This window comes from Carassius auratus, unplaced genomic scaffold (genome assembly GCF_003368295.1).
Source record: "Carassius auratus strain Wakin unplaced genomic scaffold, ASM336829v1 scaf_tig00215416, whole genome shotgun sequence".
NCBI lineage: Eukaryota > Metazoa > Chordata > Actinopteri > Cypriniformes > Cyprinidae > Carassius > Carassius auratus.
The window spans coordinates 297,698-319,908 of NW_020528079.1; the positions used below are offsets into that span (position 1 = coordinate 297,698).

A 22,211-nucleotide genomic window follows, 5' to 3' on the forward strand; every position below is an offset into this window, starting at 1 on the left:
ATGACCAGCCTTCTAATGACCATCAACTGACAATCATCAGCTCAGCATTAAAGAATTAATGTTGAGACTCTGTTCACAGACGGATTCTTTTATTTTTTCACTTGTGAAAAGTGATAAGTTAACACTAATTGTATTATGTTCTGATTAACAGCAGTAAAAAAATGGCATTAAAATATAATATATATAATATATATAAGGTATCACAGTTTGTTTTCTAATTTTAAAGCTTATAGTGAACTTTAAATGATTTGGATATCTACAGTTCTACATATAAATACACAACATAAGATCGGCCCCTCTTTATTATTTGGCCGTCTTATGCCCCCAAGAATCGCTATAAAGTCATCACAAAAATCAAAATGGACAATTCTTATTTTTATGAAACATTACAGTTTATTATAATTTATCTGTGCACATTATTATTTTTATAGAATATTACAGTGTTATAAATGATTTATCAGTGCACATAATTTATATTAATTCATGTGCCTTTGTAATCTTTAATCAAAACAAATTCCTTGCAACTCTTCTTCTGATTCTGAGTCCAAACAACCATCGATTAAATCATCAATGTTTCATGTCAACTTTAAATTAGATGTTTATTTTACAGAGCCCTGAACATGACATGTGGAAGAAAAAATTCATATTGTGCCACAAATAAAAAAAAATTGTTCCCACGACTTGGCTGTGGCCACATTTTATTAATTTGTTTATTTAATCATAATTTGTTCATAAAAGAAAAAAAGGAAAGGAAAAGAAAAGAAAAGAAAAACAGGGTTTTAATTCAAGCCAAGCTTACACACATAAAAACAAATTCATCAGTTAGAAAACTATTCATCCATTCATCTCATTACAACCAAATTTACTATTACAGCAAGAATAGGCAATGTTAAAAACAAAACCAAAAATAAGTGTATAATATGTTTTAATTTTTTGCACAAGCACAAAGATTTTGACGGGAAGCAAAGGGAAGAGACCAATAGCAAGTCATTCTGTCTTTTAGCTTCTGTTTTTTTATTAGAGCATTGAGCCAGGAGAATCAGAGACCAATCATCTCACTGGAGAGCCCAGTCCTTCTAGTGTGCCAGTCAGCAGAAAACATACAGACATGATACTAATCCGATATATCTTTAAACCTTCCTCCATTTAAACAATAAAAACTTTGTCTTTTTTTTTATTCAAAATAACACATGAGCATTGTTGGTACCTGGAGACTATGTCTCTTCATCTCTGCTATATACGAATAAGGCACTGAATGTTTCCCCATATTCTCTGTAGGTTGACCAGAAAGCCCAGGAAATAAAGGACTAGAGTGACAATCTACAGGAAAGACAGGAAAGAAACAATTGCTGATATATTTCAATAGCCTCAAATACCACAGATAATTGTATTTCTTAAGTCTCAAGTTAGGTGTTTTTATTGAAGTGTCCAGAAAATGTTCTTGAAAACTGACTGAGACTGTACATGTTCACATTAGTAGACGATCATACCTGTGAAGTGCTTAAGCCATTCTTTTCACACACAGCCGCTTTTCTGATGTCTCTGCAACTGTCTGCTTGTCCGCAAGTGTCTTCTGTAGGGATACTTGAAGTTGTGGCCTAATGGTTAGAGTGTTGGACTTGCAATCCAAGGGTTGTGAGTTCGAATCTCGGGCCGGCAGGAATTGTAGGTGGGGGGAATGCATGTACAGTTCTCTCTCCACCTTTAATACCATGACTTAGGTGCCCTTGAGCAAGGCACTGAACCCTGGGTACTGTAGCATAAATGGCTGCCCACTGCTCTGTCTGTGTGTGTGCACACACACCTTGGATGGGTTAAATGCAGAGCACTTTCACTTTTCTGTGGTGTGGGATTTGTCATCTCAGAAGCCTCTGATTTGAGACCCTGATCTGGTTCAGGGTCTGCACTGCACAGGGAAGATACTGTTTTTGAAACATATTGAAGCGAGATCAAACTAAATATGCTAAAAGACTTACTTTTCAATAAGATCTTGTAAGGCCTATAAAGCAGAGGTAAAAAATATATATCAAACATCGGATACATTTGACATTCAAAATATAAGAGTACAGAGGAGCCCTAAACAAAAGTTATAGTACCTGAACAAAAGAAGCCATCTCTGGGTCCTCTAAGGCATTCTGTGCTGCCTGGATCAACTTTGAGTTTGTGTCTACATGCTCACTGTATGTTTGCTGTAAAGACTGGGTCCAGCCAGTCTTTTCTTCCTGCTCAGAAGTGATTTGTTGGGTCATTATCTTATGACGTTCCTCCAGAATGGCAGACAAGTGATCAAACTTCTCAGACAAAATCTGTTTCTGGATCCTGCTGCTTTCCTGTCAAAGTGACATTTTGTGCATTAATTGATAATTTGTTTGTAGTTAATGTTTTTTTTAGTAGGTTTTCAGACTTTGCTTCTTTGGTCTCCACAAACGACTGTGTTCAATTATTTGTTAATGAATTAGATGCACTCTGCAATAAATATTAAGCTTCTCTTCTTCATGATCCGCACAACTGAACAGTGCAGGAGGCTTTGGTAGAGGCCTAGAGCTGGAATACATTGACATTAAAATAAAAGTCAGTTAAGTTGTCCAAAAAAGGCACCATATAGCAACAAACAATGGGTATCACCAGATCATGGGTGAAAGGGCCAATTTATGGCCACAAAAATCTAGCCCTGAAATTTAAGTTGATTATCTTCCAATCATCATTTAACTATCATTGCTTTTTAAGTTTTGCAACAACAGTGAAAACTACAGAGCTAACATTATTAAACTTAGCATGCTATCATTTTACTAAGGACATATAGAGTGACAACTGATATTTAGATGAATTTTATGCAAGAATTCTTCTATACTGTTATAAAAATCTGACATAAGCAACTGACATTACAAGCTATCAGTTAAGTTTCATCTACCTTTTTGGTCTTATAAATATCAGCAACTGCAACAGATTAAATTTTTTTTGTTTGTTTTGCTCAGTTTAGGAGCCCAAATATGGGCTCCATATTCTAATATATCATCAGAGCCATAAAAGCCTTAAGTACAGATTGCACTTGCAAAGAAACTTTAATATTTACTATATCATCTTTGTTGACAACAATTATTTAACACACCCCTGATCTGACCTATCGGACTCCTGTTTGTAAACATCAATACTGTTCTCCACGAGTAAATTGTGCTGCAGTCCATAAACTCTATGACGGTCCAATACAACCTCATGCTGACAGGAAGGACAGCGAAAACGTCCTCCAATTCCAACCTGGAAGAGAGACGGCTGCACATCTTACTCAGCATGCTGTTCTTCAGCCGTCAGCAGCATTTGTGATATTGTACAGTATCGACTGACAATTGAAACCCCTTTACATAATTAACTGCATATGTATTTTTAAGGAAGAAAATAGAAATGGCTAGCACAGTTAACTATCATCACCACTTGGTTAGACTAATTGGACTTTCATGTACCTCTCTACATCGTGTGCCTTTCCAGGGTAAGATGATCTTACACAGTAGTCTGATTCTGTGCATGTGTGTGTCTATGCTTTGCTCTGTGTGTCCTGTCTTAATCAATAGAGACAGGTGTATGAAACAGAGTTTACATACAGAGGAGCTGGAGACTGATCTTAACAAGTATCCTAAAATAGCCACTCTACTCTTTAATAGCTCTCAGCTGCTGAGGCTTATGGATCCAGTGCGAATAAGAGCATCATCATTGGCTCAATTATTATATGATGTTGTAAGGCATGATGGAACTGGATGTTCCTCCGAAATAAAGAAGGTGTCTTGGTTTCAGTTTCAGAGTGACAAATATTATTTTAATGAAAAAAAAAAAAAAAAGTTAGCTTAATATGCTTTACCGGTTTATGGACCAGAATTGAAGGCTGCATTATCATTTGAATTTCTTGTAATTGTAATTCAGCAAATGTCCCATCAATCCAATTCAGATGTTGATTCAACTTCTTGTAAGTCCATTTTTAAATTCATGGACATTTATGACAAGCAGGCCTTTTTCTTAAATAACTTTTTTGTCCAACCATGACTCTTTAAAGAACAGGGATAAACAAGCAGTTTCAGTGTTCCTTTGAACACAACCCAATTTATACATCAGCATAATGTGAAGGATGATATGTAGAGCTATCTGATAGATGTGATGTGATAAATGTGTGATGTGATGGCATCTGAAAACACTAAGATAAGCATGCAGATAAGAAGGTGCAGTTAGAGATGGGAAATTTTCTCCCATTGGCCACATGACAGCAGCTTGGCTTTTAACCTTTGCCTATGAGGAGGTGTAAAGGAAAACTGGTGAGGTATTAAAGTTAATTTAGGTGCCGAGGAAGAGAAGGTTTATACTAAGACATAGAGCTGTTACACAGAGGATCTATATCACTGGAATGAAAAATAAATAAATAAAAAATAAATTCCAAGATGTTCAATGATAAAAACATTCACAGCCAATGACAATCCATCCTTTAAAGTGTTTAAAATGTCAGAAGACAGAATGTTATAATCTAGTAATAATATAGTTAACGTTATTGGTGTGAGGGGGGCTTTACATGTTGTTGACAATCCAATTTAGCAAATTTACTTAAAACATATACATATACACTCACCTAGAGGATTATTAGAAAAACCGACCCACTTTATATTAAGTGGCCTTAACTACTATGTACTTACATTTTAATTAATAATTTAGTACAATGAACTTATTGTGTACATACATGTTTTTACATTGTACTTATATCATAAAAAACTACATGTAATTACATCTGTATTTAATTTCTGTAATTACATTTATAATTACACTGTTGACCCATACTTTACACCTTAACCCACCCTTAAACTTACCCATACCTCCAACCCTCTTCCTAACCTTACCCCTATCCCACCTCAATAGCAGCAAAAGTGTTTTACAATACAATATGAACACAATAAGTACATTGTACTTTTTTTTTATGTAACTACATAGTAGTTAAGGCCACCTAATATAAAGTGGGTCCGAAAAACCTGTTCAGTTTCTCATTAATGCAATGATCTAATCAACCAATCACACGGCAGTTGCTTCAATGCATTTAGGGGTGTGGTCCTGGTCAAGACAATCTCCTGAACTCCAAACTGAACGTCAGAATGGGAAAGAAAGGTGATTTAAGCAATTTTGAGCGTGGCATGGTTGTTGGTGCCAGACGGGCCGGTCTGAGTATTTCACAATCTGCTCAGTTACTGGGATTTTCATGCACAAACATTTCTAGGGTTTACAAAGAATGGTGTGAAAAGGGAAAAACATCCAGTATGCGGCAGTCCAGTGGGCGAAAATGCCTTTTTGATGCTAGAGGTCAGAGGAGAATGGGCCAACTGATTCAAGCTGATAGAAGAGCAACTTTGACTGAAATAACCACTCAATAAGACCGAGGTATGCAGCAAAGCATTTGTGAAGCCACAACACGCACAACCTTTAGACGGATGGGCTACAACAGCAGAAGTCTGATGAGTCTTGATTTCTGTTGAGACATTCAGATGGTAGAGTCAGAATTTGGCGTGAACAGAATGAGAACATGGATCCATCATGCCTTGTTACCACTGTGCAGGCTGGTGCTGGTGGTGTAATGGTGTGGGGGATGCTTTCTTGGCACACTTTAGGCCCCTTAGTGCCAATTGGAAATCGTTTAAATGCCACGGCCTACCTGAGCATTGTTTCTGACCATGTCCATCCCTTAATGACCACCATGTAACCATCCCCCCGATGGCTACTTTCAGCAGGATAATGCACCGTGTCACAAAGCTCGAATCATTTCAAATTGGTTTCTTGAACATGACAATGAGTTCACTGTACTGAAATGCCCCCCACAGTCATCAGATCTCAACACAATAGAGCATCTTTGGGATGTGGTGGAACGGGATCTTCGTGCCCTGGATGTGCATCCCACAAATCTCCATCAACTATAAGATGCTATCCTATCAATATGGGCCAACATTTCTAAAGAATGCTTTCAGCACCTTGTTGAATCAATGCCACGTAGAATCAAGGCAGTTCTGAAGCGAAAGGGGGTCAAACACAGTATTAGTATGGTATTCCTAATAATCCTTTAGGTGAGAGTACATAGCACATAGAAAACATTTGTTTATGAAGGAAACTGGCAGCTCATGTATATATGAACTGTATGTATATCAAGTGCACAGTTGCTATTTTGAGAAATGATCATCTTACCAAAGGCTTGAAAAAGTACTTGTAAACATGTTTCAGATGGTTAATACAAAATGTTTTTACATCCACACATAAACCATCATCCTGTGTGTGACTTGGTTCACACCTGGTACAGTTCATTGGCACACTTGCGGCAGAGGTTGTGCAGACAGGGCTTAATAACCACAGGTTTTCGTGAAGACCTCCACACAGATGAGTTGTTTCTCCAGCGTCCACAAAGAAGGGTATTTGTGCTAAGAGTGTATATCCAGTGGAAGAGACATGGCTATGTGCCTTCGCTGACCCCACACTCTCTGGAGACTAAGTTAGGAGAGCGAAACCACAGCTCGGAATAAAAGACACCATCGTCTTCATGTCTCTGTGTTGTGTGTTTGCCTGATCGCTCAGGGCAGCAGGCAGTCACTCTGCCCCTTTGCAGCCGGAAATATGTGTGTGTAAATGTGTGAGAGGGAGAAGGTGTCTGGTTTCTTGCTGGATCACTGGGACAACCCCTACCCTTGATCAGTTGTGCCCATATCAGGCCTCATCTTCAGTTACTCCAATCATTCATGTCTGCAGTCTCGAAACAACCAACAAGTCAATAAAACCAGAACAGCTGCAGTATTAAGAGGAAAGTAAGGAGTTTATATAGTGTACTTGAAACCTTTTAACACAAAAACATACACAAGTGTGTACAAAGTGCATTTGAGTTGGGAAAAGACTGAAAAAGGGTCATTTTAATATTTCACACAATTACTAGTACTGTACTTATTCATTAGAAGCTACATAAAATAATAGTTGGCAATAATAAAACTTCAGTCATTATTTACTCACCCACGTTGTGTGACTTTCTTCATTCAGTAGATGTTTAGAAGAATGTTTCAACTGTTTTTACCCATTCAATGAAAGTCAATGGGGTCCAAAACAACTCGTTATAATATCCCTGTAAGCATTTGAAATGCAGCATTTGTATATTGTATTTTGCAGATCATCATTTCCTTTGCACAAATACACACATAAACACATATACTTCTTTGTTTGTTTCCTTCACATTTATTTTACAGCTGTAATTCAGACCAATTATCCATGTTACTACTCTGACACATTCATGCTACAACAATTTCAGCTGATTTATTCAGAAAGCACAAACGAATTCAGCCATCCTGTACAGTACAGTCATTTACACATATTGAACTATGTAATTTATTAAAAACATAGGACAAGAATAAATAAAATATTGTTTCTCATCACCGTGTTTATACTATTCCCTTCATTTTAACATGATTCTGTTTAGGTGTCGCATTCACACACCATGCTGCATTAGTTCTCTTTTTCTTAGATCGGAAGCAAGAGGAAGTCAGATCAGTGTTTTTTTTATGATCATGAATGAATGAATACAACAAATAAATGGAAAGGAAAACTGGGATAACAAACCAAAAACAGATCAGAACAGAGCTAGTGTTGAGAAATAATATTTTGCAAATAAAAAGTGTTACACATTGTGAACAGCTCAGCCTTCGAAACATGATCACTAGGTACAGAGTGGTTTAAATAATCTGCCTAATGACCATATTCACAATGTGATCCTAAACAAATAAAACACACACATTTGGGGTAAACTACACAGGTTTTCCCATACATCCTGGTTCAAGTGCATGTAAATGAAGGTAAGCACAAACAGGGACAGCTATACAGCTAATCCATTTGAAAGAAATGACATATTTAAACACAAAACATACAGTAGAAGATAATACAGTGATTAAATTAAGTTCTCAATTTCAAACAGCACACACACACACACACACACACGCACAGAAATGAAGGTTTCCTACACTGAAGTCTAAGCGTACTCCAATCAAAAATAATAAAATAAAATAAATAAAAAATATGCATGTATTCTGAGTGATTAAAGAAAAGAGAATATCTTAAAAGATAATTAATCGCTAAGGATTTGTAGAACATTATTATTTTATTTTTTTTAGCTCATGAAGAGCAATATCCAATCACAAAAATATTTTGGTTGAACTTTATTTTACTGTACATGTTCTTAAAGCGCTGAGCAAAGGTAGAAAACGTATGGAATGGATATTTTCATTAATTTTAATTTTTTTATTTCATATCGGTGAATGCACCAGCATGAATCATTTTTGTCTGAAGGATCACACAGTTAATCATATTTTCTGGCGTAATAACAGTAATAATACTGTTAATGTGTATTTACTAATATTATGTTGACCTGATTACGTTAAACCATGGCACTAGGGAACGAGATCAAATTACGGGTACAAAAAAAATACTGTCCAGACCACCACTATCCAGAACCAGAGTGGTTTAAAAAATTTTTTTTTTTTTTTTTTTTTTTTTTTAAATGATGCATCAACTAACATTTTGGGGTCAGTGTGAAACTGAATCAATTAAAGAAAATCACTGATGTTACTGAATTATATGGGAAACATACTGTATGTTTTGTTATCTCTTTACCCACAATCCTCCTGTGCTTGTATTGAACCCAGCTTTGTGGAGATGGGCTTATGCTTTCTGAAACCACAAATCTCAAGGAATGCAATCACTCTTTACCTTAGCAAATCCTTGAGAATACAGACTGAAATACAAAACACCTGTTCAAGATTAAATAACCCAGCACAAAGCTATGTGTTTGTATTTATCTGATAACCCCAAACTCCTGTTCCAGTGATCAGTCATGGGCACACACACACACACACACACACAACCAAACACACCACTACCACAGTAAAACATGTGGCTGTAATTGAGCACAGCCAAGCACTGCATGATTATATTTGACAGTACATGTCCACCGGATGCCATTAACATGAGAGACAGCTCACATAAACATACACAACAGGGACTACTCTACACTGCCTTATGGTTTACAAAAATATAATATAATGTAATAAACAACTGAAAACCAATTCCTGGTGAAGTAATGAAACAGTATGAACCTTAAGGATTATAACTTGGACATAGTGTGATGTAAGGATTATAACTTGTATAGTGTGATTTCTGCTTAATAAAAATGGCACAGGTCTGAATGTTAAAAACAACCCAGAACAGTGTTAATGATGCGATTGTAAGGTTTGTGCCAATGAGAGCCAATCAAATGCATGGAAAGGTAAATATGGAAAGTTAGTGGTCAGTAAGTTTCTTTTTTGGGAGTCTTACACTCACCAAGTCTGCATTTATTTTAACATTACTCAGTAAAAACATTAACTTTGTGAAATACTGTTAATTAAAATAACTTTTTCTATTTGAATGCATTTTAAAATGTCATTTATTCTTGTGATGTCAAAGCTGAATTTTCAGCATCATTACTCCAGTCTGCAGCGTCACATGATCCTTCAGAAATCATTCTGATTTGCTGCTAAGAAAACATTTTTACTATTATCAGCGTTCAAAACAGTTTAGCAACTTAATATTTATGTGTTAAGTACTCTGGATGCACATAAAGCTCAAAAGAATGGCATTTGAAATATTTTGTAACGAATGTCTGTACTGCACTTCTGATCAACTGAATGTATCCTTTCAATAAAAATAATAAATAATAAAAAAAAATTACTGACCCCAAACTTTTGAACGGTAGTGTCTGTGTGATAACTAAGCAAGCTTCAACAATCATTATGATAGCTGAATATACTAAAGCATACAAAAATACTTCCTTGTGACCTGCTGTCATGCTTCAAATAAGATTGTTACAATTATTTTTACTGTTTAGGTAGACAAATGCAGTGTGATAACCAGTGCAAATTGCACAATAAGAGCTGAAGCTCGAATCATAGCAAGATGAAGCTCGAATCATAGCAGGAAGACTGTATGGACACTGTCAGAAAGTCCTTTGTGTGTGTGTGTGTTGAGTATAACTGCAGTAGGTTTGGGGATGACAGAGGTTAAAGGCAAATAAAATATAAACTGACTTGTACAGTGGAGCGTTTCAGGTTTTCCAATACAGTAACTAACTAACCACTCCTCCTCTTTCCTCTGGATCACCAATTGCCCACCGTGACCTCCTCTGGCATGGTGGTCCCGTGTGTGTGTGTGTGTGTGTGAGAGAGGTTTAATAGCTGGCGTCTGTCCGGTAGCTGGTGTGGTGAGAGTCTGCGGTCAGCTGAGTGGTCTCTGTGGCAGAGGACGGCTGCATCACGATGGGACTGCTGCCATCTGTGGAAACACACACCAGTGTCACGAAGCTTTATAATAAGAGCAGCTCACAGCTCAAACTGAAGCGCGTTGCTAAGCATTACAGGCACGATAGTGAGTGCCAGGAAGCCACTTCAAATACTGAACAGACCTTTCACTGGCTAAACAAACAACCTGAAGTGAAACTGGCAAAAAATATTGGGTAGAACTGGATTTTATTAATCGGGATTTGATTGAAACCAATAATATTATTGACCCACCTGCACGGCCTTAGTTATGTCCGCAGAAAAAGAAAGGTTTTCAGATACAGATAAAATGATGACATTGTGATGAAAGATTATGAAACAATCATTATTCTTTAACAATAAAATGCACTGAACTGCGCTGTGGACATTTATTAAAAACCCAATGAAACAATTTGATTAACGCAGTTATAGTTCCAGATGCATTTCCTATTGAAAATCCAGGAAGTAGAGGAAGTAGAATAACAAAACAAACAAACAATACAACAATAAAACTCTTAACAAGGGTTAGTTAAATACACACCACCAAACTAGTTATGTAACTAATATTTTAATAAATTATTTTCAAGTTATGACCAGAAAACAATATTATATTAATATATATTATTATTATTATATATATTATTACAATATTATTATAATAAAAATTCATAATGTCTAAAAAATAAATAAACAAGAAAAAAGAAAACACTAGAAACTAAACTTTTAGACACAACATTTTATTATTATTATTATTATTTTGATTACATTTAACAGTGTTACTCTAAAGCAACTGCATAGTTCTTATTTGTCTAAATATTGTTTTAAATAATCAACATTTAAAAGAAACATGCACTCATGTTTCATAATTCTTTTTTAATTATAATTTCAATGTTAATAAAGTAAAATAAACCAAGTGGATTTAGGTTACATATTTTGCATTTCTTGCAGAACTGCATTCTTTGCTACATTTTGTTATTCATATGACTAAACACTGAAATAATTTATGATTTAATGAAAATGTATAGCTAATAAAGAAATTAAGTCATAAAATATTAACATCTTATTTAATCTTCTAAAATGTAAACAAATGAAAATTTAACGAATCCAAATGACCTTTTTTAGCAACAAAATGCTGCACAACAGAGCTTTACAGTTCAAATGAAACCTCAATACTGTTGAACCCTAAATAAAGCTTAGCAGCCAAGTGTGTCACACCAATCTTTTTACTTTTAACAGTTTACAGAAAAAAAGGAAAAAAAAAACCTGAAATGAAAATTAACATTACCATATATGAATGGTATTAAAAAGCTAACAGACATGGACTAATAGCCACAAAACTTCCATTTTTATTTCAGTTAACATTATCATATTTATTTGGTTGTTGTGCATGAATGTGTGTGTCAGTGTGTCTCACCTCTCTCATCAGACTGCAACTGAGCTTCCAAGTCTTCAGGAGACACATAGAAGTCCGGCTCATCTGTGTGAGGAGGATGAGGTTTACACTTCCCACAGCAGCAGTTACAGCAGCAGCACAGACAGCAGCAGAAGTAGCAGCCTGTGGCCACACCGCAGAACAGAAACAAGGCCTGGCCAGAGAGGGAAAAGAGAGGAATTCAACAAGATTTACTACATCCACTGCCATCTTAAAGCTTGGGGTCAGAAGTCTCTTATGCTAACCAAGGTTTTCCCTTTTAATATATTATAAAATGTGATTTATTCCTGTGATATCAAAGCTGAATATTCAGCATCAACACTCCAGTCTCTTTAGTGTCACAAGATCCTTCAGAAATCATGCTGATTTGCTGCTCAAGAAACATTTCTTCTTCTTCTTATTATTATTATTATTATCAATGCTAAAAAATAGTTCTGCAGATTTGTATTGTGTCAAAACTGTTGATGAACAGAATTTTTAAAAGCACAGAATGTTTTTGAAATATAAATAGTTTGTAACCTTTTAAATGTCTTTACTGTCACTTCTGATAAATGTAAATGTATTCATTTCTTAAAATCTAACTCCAAACTTTTGAATGGTAGTGTGTCTGTGTGTCTATATATGACTAACCTTGGCCCACCAGCTGGACAATACAAAGTACGTGTTAACGTTCTCCTCTCCAAACTGTTCTGCCACGTAGAGGCCCAGAGATCCGTATTTGTCGTAGATGTTGCGTTTGGTGGGGTCTGACAGAATGGTGTGAGCGTTGTTGATTTCTTTGAATTTCTCAACTGCTTCTGGATTGTCAGGATTCTTGTCTGGGTGGAACTTCAGAGCTAGTTTTCTGGAAATCAGAAGAGCAGAAACAATTTCACTTTTTAACAATGAATGCAACCGTTACCTTGTCTGGCACTCTTGCATGTCTGCTTTTAGGTTAAACTATGATTATGTTAAAAATTTACCTTTTTCAGAGACTTGTGTTGATGTGTTAACACAGTTATTAACATTCAAATTAAGCAAGGACCCCCCCCCCACTCAATATTTTTTTTCCTCTTTTGGAAAGTCATAGAAATGCTAAATGTTTTTATTTTTATTTTTTTGCTATTGGAACCAACAGGAAAAATTCTAAATGCAAAAATGATATTTGTTGTAGTTTCCATTGACCACTATAGAAGTTCACCTGACTATGGCGACTTCCGCTTCTAATAACTCCATGGTCTATTAACTAGCTACTATTATTTAAAAATAGCATGTGAAACACCATTTTACTCAAACATTATTTCACAATAACTGTTGGCAAATGTAATCGGTCATGAGTATTCATGCATAGAAAAAATATACATACTGTTCACAGTATGCATAATACATAAATAAAACAGCAGTTGTAAGAACAGGAAGGCAGAAAGTTTACATGAACATCCAGAGGAAGTGAAGAAAAGTTATGGCGCACCCTAGTGGATTTAATTGGATATGAAAATGGATAATTCACTCAGAAATGCCATCATTTACTCACCCTCACTTTCCAAACTTGTATAACTTGCTTTCTTCTGTAGAAATCCATACAGGTTTGGAATGACATTATGTTGTGTAAACGATGATAGATTTTTCAATTTTGGGTGTACTATCCCTTTAAGACTTTATGAATTTTTTGTTTCCACGCATAATGGAAATTAATTGTAAAATTACAAAATATATAACAGAAGGAAAGAACCCCCACACTGAAAAGATGCGGTGCATTTTCTCCACTCTTTTCAATGGCGATGTCAGAACAGTCCTGCTAGGTCTCACCTGTAGGATTTCTTGATGTCTTCTGGTGCGGTGTTCTTATCGACTCCCAGGACCAGGTATAGTGATTCTCCTGCTGTGGAGAGTGAACGCTGTCTCTGCTGCTCCGCCATTACTCACACACACTCCCCTCACACCACAAGCACTTCCTCTGTCTGAAGAGAAACGCAGAGAAACATGATATACGTGCTGTATGTAGTCCTGCTTCTGCATCTTTTTGTCTTTTTCGAACAGCAGCATAAGATACAAAAAATAGAGGCAGACACATACTTGCCATCCCAGGGATATGGCACTTTATTATCATTACACACTATTTCTGTTAATCTAAAACCCATTACCCATACCCTTTAGTGCAGCAAAACACAGAGTAACACTTATGACATCAGTGAGAGTCACAGGCTCATCGTTTCCGCAAATGTCCCTGTTCTGAGTCAGTGCATTCATGCCGAGGTCACAGCTGAAAGGAGTCATGTGACTGTAGCAGTTAGAGAGGAAGGGAGAGATGATGGTTCTCTTTTGGGTGTGGCGTTCTTTACCATGTCTGACCCTTGTTTTGGTATACTATCTATATACTACACCTGGTGTGACAGATAGAACTAATGTTCCCCTAAGCATAGTATGTTGAAATAGTACGTCAAAGATGCTAGGTTTTTCAAATATGTATTATCAAAAATGAAAAAGACATAGGGCGGATTAATGTGAACTCACAGGGGTAGAGCTTAAGCAAACTGAATTATTGGAGAGGTCACCAGAGAGACGTCTGTCATCTTCACCAGAAGATCAAGTGATTGATGACGTTTTGATTAAACATAACCAGGTTAAAAAAATGGATGTGATATGTACAAAATATTATATCCTTATATGTACAATATTTAAGATCCATAATCAGCATTTAGAAAACAGATCAGGTATATTTTAATTTCATGCTGACTTTAATGTATAACTTAAACGTTAGGAAAATTCTAATGTATTAAACAAGCTATCAAAATTATAACAGAGAATGTCTTATTACTGACATACTGTATGTACTTTCCCCATCACCAGTATCATTCAATATGACTATAAAATAATACAAATTATGTTTTGTTTTTTGTTGATTATGGTTATGTTTTTTTTTTTTTTGGTGCCATTTCTGTGCATTCAACTCATAAATTCAATCTTTCTGGCAAGACTTAAATCTAACACTACATCAAGCAACAAAAAATACAATGTTGAGCTTTTCAAAATTGCAAGCATAAATCTGATTATGCACATTTTCCCCTCTTTTTAAGTTCATTAAGCTCACTTTATGCAGACGGACAAATACTCTGGCAGAGCCAGTCATTATCTATGTGATTGTATGTCAAGTATGTGTTCAAGTGAAAACACACAGAAAGAGAGAGGGAGACACACAGGGAGGATCAGAAGTTATGACCTTCAGTATGAATCAAAGACAATTAACCCATTAACCCAGAGTAATTCAGGTTAAGACACCTCCACACAAAATGGCTTTCAGGAGAGGAGACGTTTCACTGCCACAAGAGGCCAATAAAATGACCAATAATATGCAAAAAACACACTTTTGACGACTCTTGAGTAAATGAGTGCAAACGTCTCTTTTCTTCCTGTGCCGTGGTGAGAGAGTTTCGCCTCCTTTCGAGGCTAATCGTGCAGCTTGTCAGCGAGTATTAGCAGATTAGTATTAGCGGAGCATCTGAATAAGTGATGGGTTATTTCTGTCCCTTCTCAAACCCTGTGTGCTTCTTCAACCTGGACACTCCCATAATTCCTCCAGGTGTGATACACTTATGGAGCGTGTTTGAGTGAGATGTGTTGGGCTTCTGAATTAATATAATTGACAATCAATCAATTAATCAATTAATCAATCAATCACACCCTGAAGAAAGGACCAGAGTCTAGGGACCTCAATAGGGCTGGGTAAAAAAAAAAAATTATTATTTGATAAATCGTTTTTTTTTGTGGTCGATTCAAAATCGATTCTCAAAGGGCACGAATCAATTCTGTTCTGACTTTTTTCAGCATACATTTTTCATCTTGCATCAATTCTATTGTATATATGTTACAATTATATGCATTTGAAAATTAGAGATGGGTTCTGTTTTAATGTACCCAAGTGTACCTAAAATAAGAGTTTAATTTACAGGTTTGTGGCTCTTAATTTTTTTGTATTACATCTATATTCATTGAGTTAAATCGAGAATAGAGTATCGAAAATCGAATCGATTTGAGAGCTTGTGAATCTAAATCGAATTGATCTGGAACATCTGAATCGATACCCAGCCCTAGACCACAATATCATAAACTGTATCTAGAATCACATGCTGTCAGAGGATGTACTGCATTTGATGAATTGCATTCTGTAAGTACACTTCAGGTAAAAAGTTACACTGTAGGTTGGGATGTGCAAGTCTCTTATGTTGACCAAGGCTGCATTTATTCGATCTAATTTATTCCTGTTATGTCAAAGCTGGATTTTCAGCATCATTACTCCAGTCTTCAGTGTCACATGATCCTTCAGAAATCATTCTAATATTCTGAATTGCTGCTCAAGAAACCTTTATTATTATTATTATTATTATAAGTGTTGGAAAAAAAAAAAAAAAAAAAAAAAAAAAGGTTTTTTTGCTGAAACCCTGATCCATTTTTGTCATGATTCGACAATTGCAAAAAACACCACATTTTTTTAATTAGAAATCTTCTGTAACATTATAAATGTCTTTACGGTCACTTTTGATTAATTTAACGTAACCTTGCTGAATAATTTTACTTTCTTTAAAAAAATAATAAATTCTAGCAACATTTAGGTACTTGAAAGCCTCTTTTGCACCCCCCCCCCACCCCCAGCACACTAGCAACCACATTGCAATGTACTAAAAACTACTCCAAATCACATCAGTGCCAAACAAAAATGTGATTACTAACAGGGTTTTCATTAGTAAGGCTCTGCAATGCAGCCTTATACCGAAACACTACATCCGTCTCTCTTGCTCTCTCACACACTCCCTCCCCCTTCCTGTCTCTGCACCACCATATGGTCTGACTAAATCTTTAGTGGCCATCTCAGTCTCCTCAGCTTAATGAACATCGCTGTCCACGTCTTTCCTGGATTTATTCATCATATCAGCTTCTCTGTCTGGTCCCTCTGTTTGTGTTCTAACATCCTCCCACGTCACTGTTTGCATCCTCTTTTCTCTGTCTATCCGAGCAGGTGAAGTGATGTGGCTTTTTTGTTATGTGATGCAGGTTTTGAAAGGTCTGTTTGTAGAGGGATGGAATAGCAGGAGCGAGCGGGGCATGTTTGATGAGAGTCTGTTCACAATGAACAAATACACACATACACTAATAGTGCTGACGTACTGTCAGCCACATCTTAAAACTTTTATTAAATTAACAGGCATAGAAAGATTACTTGAAATAAAATAAAATTAAGCCTAACTGAAATCTAAAAAAAGATTGTACTTATTTAATTTCAGCTGGCTGCCAAGGCAAGATTTAAAAGGCATAATAAAAATTGTCACCCTATTCTTGTTCTAAACCTGTATGAATTTCTTTCTTCTGTTGAACACAATATAAGATATTTTGAAGAATGTGGGTAACCAGACAGTTGACTGTAGCCATTGACTTCCAGTATTGTTTTCTCCATAACATGAAAGTTAATAGCTACCAACAAATATTGGGTTATCTTTTCAAAATATCTACACACATTTTTCAAAAAAATCTTCGTTTGTGTTCAAAATAGGAAAGAAACTCATGCAGTTTTGGAACAACTTGAGGGTGAGTAAATGAAGACAATTTAAATTTTTACTGAATTATCCCTAAAAAAAATATATACACAAATAAAACTAAATAAACTCAATCATATATAAACTAATAACTCAAAATTAAAATGGAAACAGAAAATATAAAAATAAAATAGTTCAAAATATCATAAAACAAAAAACAAAAAAACCTACAATAGCATGTCACGGAGGTGCACAAAAGATCTCAAAGAACAGGAATAGAAACCAAACAGATGAAGAGATGTAGACATGCAGGCAAACCGCTGTGAGCAGTGACATTTTTATGAAGTCTCATGGTCTTGTGTTGATTACAAATGTATTACCATTTGTATCGTATCAGATTTGAAGAATCTAAGATCCACAAGAAGAATACCATGGTAACTCTCATGGAAATGTGTATTCCATTACAGTCCAGGATCACTCATTAGTGTTCATAATTTCATGTCATTTTTCTGCTTTCTGTCAGTCTTCTACATCCAAATACAGGACTATATAACAGTGAAATTATTTTCTGCTTCATTACATCATCAGGTTTGGCCAATTACTGCAAAATGGTATGTACAAGTTATCTAATCCAAAATATAATTAAAAAAAAACCTACAAATGTGCTAACAAGACAAATACACAGTCTAACAGAAGAGTGTCAGTCAGTGACAAAGATACTGTGAATATAGAAAAAGACCAACATCAGACAACATGCAAAACTGCAAACTAATCACTCAAAATCTCAGAGGGTTGTGACAAAACTAATGGCGCAAAAGGACACAGTGACTATTAAAATAATAACCAAATAACAGCTGTGATATTCAAATATACACTACAGTTCAAAAGGTCAGCAAGGATGCTTTAAACTGAACAAAAGTAACAGTAAAGACATAAGAATAACTGGGTTCATGAAAGATCATGCGACACTGAAACTGGAGTAATAAATTACATTTTAAAATATATTTTCTATATTAATCTTACAAACCCCAAACTTTTGAATGGTAGTGTACATTTTTTGACTGTGATGTTGTGATTAAGCAATGTTAAGCAAAGAGGGGACTTTTACTTCTCATTTCAGAAGTCTATGACACGTTACTGTTCGAACTGTATGAGTGGAAGTCTCTGTAAGACGCTCTGTCGTAGACTGCAGAGCTAGTTAGTCTGTGTTACTGGAATACGGACTAAACTAAAACCTTCACGAATCCTGGCACAATGGTGGGGGAAACAACTTCTAAAAAAAGTGCAGTTAATTAGCTAATGGAGTGCAATGGTGTCTCAGCAGGTCTTCTGAATGAGATGGACCACTCAGTTATGCAGCATATTCAGAAACTAGTGGCAAAATGGATAGCCGACCCACAGTGGCATTAAAAACTGAGATTTGGCAGATGAAATACATGCTAATGACAACAGAACACAGTGGAAGACTGAGCACTTAGGACAAACCAGGATGAAACAAAGATGAAACAAACTCTGAAACACACAGGGAGCGAGACAAGAAACATTAAAGGGTTAGTTCCCCAAAAAACACAAATTCTATCATCATTCACTCACCCCCAAACCCGTATGACTTTCTTTTGTGGAATGTAAAGGATTGGTTCACTTCCAGAATAAAAATGTATTGATGATTTACTAACTCCGTGCCATAGAAGATGTTCATGTCTTTCTTTCTTCAGTTTAGGGTTGTGCCGATAGACGATTGTATCGTGTATCGACGATAGTCAGAGATATCGACATAAGCAGATTTCTCTGTCAATAATAAAGACGATATTAGGCTTATTCTCCTATTATGTATTAGATTATAATAATAATAATAATAACTATTACTTTTATTAGGCTGCTTATTATAATTCGGCTATCAAACTGCCCAGCTATTTCACTTCATCACCGCATTTTACACACACGTGCGCGCGCGCAGGAGGATTAGAGCCTGTAGTCGTTGAAGTGGTCCTCTTTGACTCGTATAACTCATTAAATCCATGAAATGAAAGAGAAATAGAGTTGGTCCCACACATTTAATGGCTGCTACACGGCATCGCGCTCTTCTCAAACATGAGAGATTAACTCTTTCTTGGCGTTACAAATTAATTAAATACAAAATAATAACAAGGCGGCATAGCGAATTTATCATCCATAGTGGTTCTCACGTAGTCCTTCTCTTAAAGACTGATCATTTATAACACACACTATGTGGTGATGATGTAGAAGGACTATGTGAGAACCACTATGGATGAAAGTTCGCTCTGCCGTCTTGTTATTATTTTCATGCACACCGCACTATAATGTGATGCATGCAAAATACATAGTTTAGGCCGTTACAAAGTCTTCATCCACAAACAGATGTATATCATCTGCAGACATAAGGTATTTCATTGCACTTTAACAAGTAATCTGAACGGCCTATATATGTGCAATATTTTAAACGAGTCCTCATTAACTGAGTTTAATGCCACATTATGTTAGAATGCATCTCTTGTTTTTGTGGCGGGGCGTCAGTCTCGTCATAAAGCGCGCGGTCCAGAGCGATGTATGACTGATGCATCAGTTCAATTCAACTTACTCCAAACATATGAACTTACCTGTTTTAAATACTTTATATTTAATGTGTTCATTTATGCCCAATAATAGTGTTAAATTGCTGGACTTTAAATGAAATCTACTAATGATTTTCACCGTTTCGGACTTTACTGAACATTTAGACTGATAACTTGGAGCAGGACTTATTGTCACAGGACGCGTGATATGACAGTTGCGTCCGACTATATATGAACGGTGTTAAATACTGTGTTTTTATATTTAACGTTAGTTTATCAGTATGTTTGAAAGTATATTTTTTCGATTATTGCCGATTCCATAGGCTCTCTCTCGTGCACCTGCGCAGTTTAAAACACCAAATAGTTATACTATGAAAAGAACAAAGAGTCTCTCTCTTGCTCCACCTGGGCACGATAATATTGTGTATCGTCGATCTCACGGGCTGACGATATGATGATTTTAAAAATAACCATATCGCCCAACACTACTTCAGTTGAAAAAAAAATTTGGTTTTTGAGGAAAACATTCCAGGTTTTTTCAACATATAATGGACTTAAATGGGAGCCAACGGGGCTGAAGGTCCAAATTGAAGTTTCAGTGCAGCCTCAAAGGCCTTTACAAGATCTCAGACGGTGAATAGGGGTCTTTTGTAGCAAAATGATAGGGCATTTTCTTAAAAAAAAAAAAATTACATTTATATAATTTTTAACCACAAATGATTATCTTGCAATAGCTCTTTGGAAAGATCACATATGAAGTAGGTGAAAGTACCGACCCAGTTTTTACAAAGCGAATGTGCAAAGTCAGTTAAATGGCTTTTACAAAAAATTAAAAAAAGGTAAACCGTGAAGTTGGAGACAGAGCTAACCGCGTATGATCTTTCCAACGCGACTACATAATGTGTGAGGTTGCGGACACTATTGCAACTGACCAATTGTTTCACTACATAAGACCCCTATTCCTCGGCTGGGATTGTGTAGAGCCCTTTGAGCCTGCATTGAAACTGCAATTTGGACCTTCAGCCTGTTGGCCACCATTGAAGTCCATTATATGGAGAAAAACCTGGAATATTTTCCTCAAAAAAACTTATTAAATTTGGCCTTTAGAAACATGGCCTTTTAGATGACATGGGGGTGAGTAAACTATAAGGAAATTTTTATTCTGGAAGTGAACCAATCTTTTAGAAAATGCTTTGAAGAACCGCACTGGCACATTTCCGAGGAAGGTGAGTAAATTAAGACAGAATTTTCATTCTTGGGTGAACTATCCCTTTAAATGGCTCAACAACTTTTATACTGCAAAATCACTTAATTAAAAATTTACAATCAAGAAATTATGTAGCAGTTGAAGTACATTGAGTTGAACTCTACGAGAAAGAGAAAGTAGTGAGGTGGTTTTTATGGGTCACAATGCTGAACTCGTGACCACACATACCATGCATATTAACCATCAGTGAAATAGCATATAGTACACAGCACTGCCTGTTAAAGCCTTAAACCTAAGAATGGGTTGATATGGGTAGGTAAATCACAAGTCAAAGACTTGATAGCAATACAGAGTAAAGGACCTATCACTTCTCTGTCTGTCGAGATTAAGGGAAGCAAGCAGACCACTGTTTGAGATTGAGCAGCAACCCAAATCTAACAAATAAACGCAAAAACTGATGACACCCTGGTTGGAAGCGTTTCAATACTGATGCAGGCCAAACGATACTTTGTTGACTGACGGGTTGGAGATTTAGAGCCTTTAATCTCCCTGTTCTGCGCTCAGCATCCATATTGGTTTGTTTGTTAAAGGAAGGGTTCAACACATAGAAATTAAATCATAATGTATTTGTTTCAAATCTGTAACACTTCCGAAACACAAACGGAGGGTCAGAATAACAGCCGCTATATTTAACTGTATGGAAAATAAAATGCAATGACGATGAACAGTAACTGAATCTGTTGGTCTTTAACATTTGATTGTGTGTCCCAAGAAAATCAGTCACGCGACATGAGCCTGAGAAAATGATGACACACTTCTCACTAATGGTGGACTATGATTTTAATGCTGCTTCACCCGTCAGCACCGGGCTGCAATAAAACTTCCTCGCTAAAAAATGTACTACAACAGTAGGCTACTAATCCATGAGCAAGGGCAGCATACATGCATGTGAAGCAGGACTGAGACGCATAGATGTTCCTCTGGCTGCGTTCTCATTTCTTACCGTCTATGAGAGAAAGGAAGGTAGACGTGCAGTTCGTCAGTTCTTCTTAATTTATTTCCTATATGTGTAAAGGCCTTCAAACAGGAGTGTGTCAGCCTGCGGTGGTCAGATCCGGCGTCCGAGTCTTATGATCGCGGCCAGCGTCTGCTCTCAAT

The 22,211-nt window shown here is 36.2% G+C and overlaps 1 protein-coding gene and 1 pseudogene across 2 annotated transcripts; both read right to left on the reverse strand.

The window, feature by feature from the left end:
- Positions 1-1,761: 1,761 nt before the first annotated feature.
- LOC113094699 (E3 ubiquitin-protein ligase TRIM63-like) lies at positions 1,762-10,208 on the reverse strand (annotated as a pseudogene).
- Positions 7,208-22,210, reverse strand: dnajc5ab (DnaJ (Hsp40) homolog, subfamily C, member 5ab). 2 transcript variants are annotated; one of them, XM_026260323.1, is made up of 6 exons: positions 22,057-22,210; positions 13,555-13,706; positions 12,397-12,610; positions 11,749-11,920; positions 10,590-10,598; positions 7,208-10,350 (listed from the first exon to the last, which is right to left on the reverse strand). In XM_026260323.1, the coding sequence occupies exons 2-6, from the start codon at positions 13,662-13,664 to the stop codon at positions 10,247-10,249; spliced, it is 609 nt and encodes a 202-aa protein (XP_026116108.1). In that variant the 5' UTR covers positions 13,665-13,706; positions 22,057-22,210; the 3' UTR covers positions 7,208-10,246. The 2 variants fall into 2 exon arrangements, with proteins under 2 accessions (XP_026116108.1, XP_026116109.1); XM_026260324.1 differs by lacking the exon at positions 10,590-10,598 and having other exon boundaries at positions 22,057-22,208.
- Between the last annotated feature and the right edge of the window lies 1 nt (position 22,211).

Bases quoted from the DNA above. Each gene is read 5' to 3' on its own strand.
- dnajc5ab (XM_026260323.1), bottom strand. From the start codon at position 13,664: ATGGCGGAGCAGCAGAGACAGCGTTCACTCTCCACAGCAGGAGAATCA. The intron at 12,611-13,554 runs GTGAGACCTAGC...TCTGATTTCCAG, and splicing joins GACATCAAGAAATCCTACAG to AAAACTAGCTCTGAAGTTCC. The intron at 11,921-12,396 runs GTTAGTCATATA...CTCTCTGGCCAG, and splicing joins TGTCCAGCTGGTGGGCCAAG to GCCTTGTTTCTGTTCTGCGG.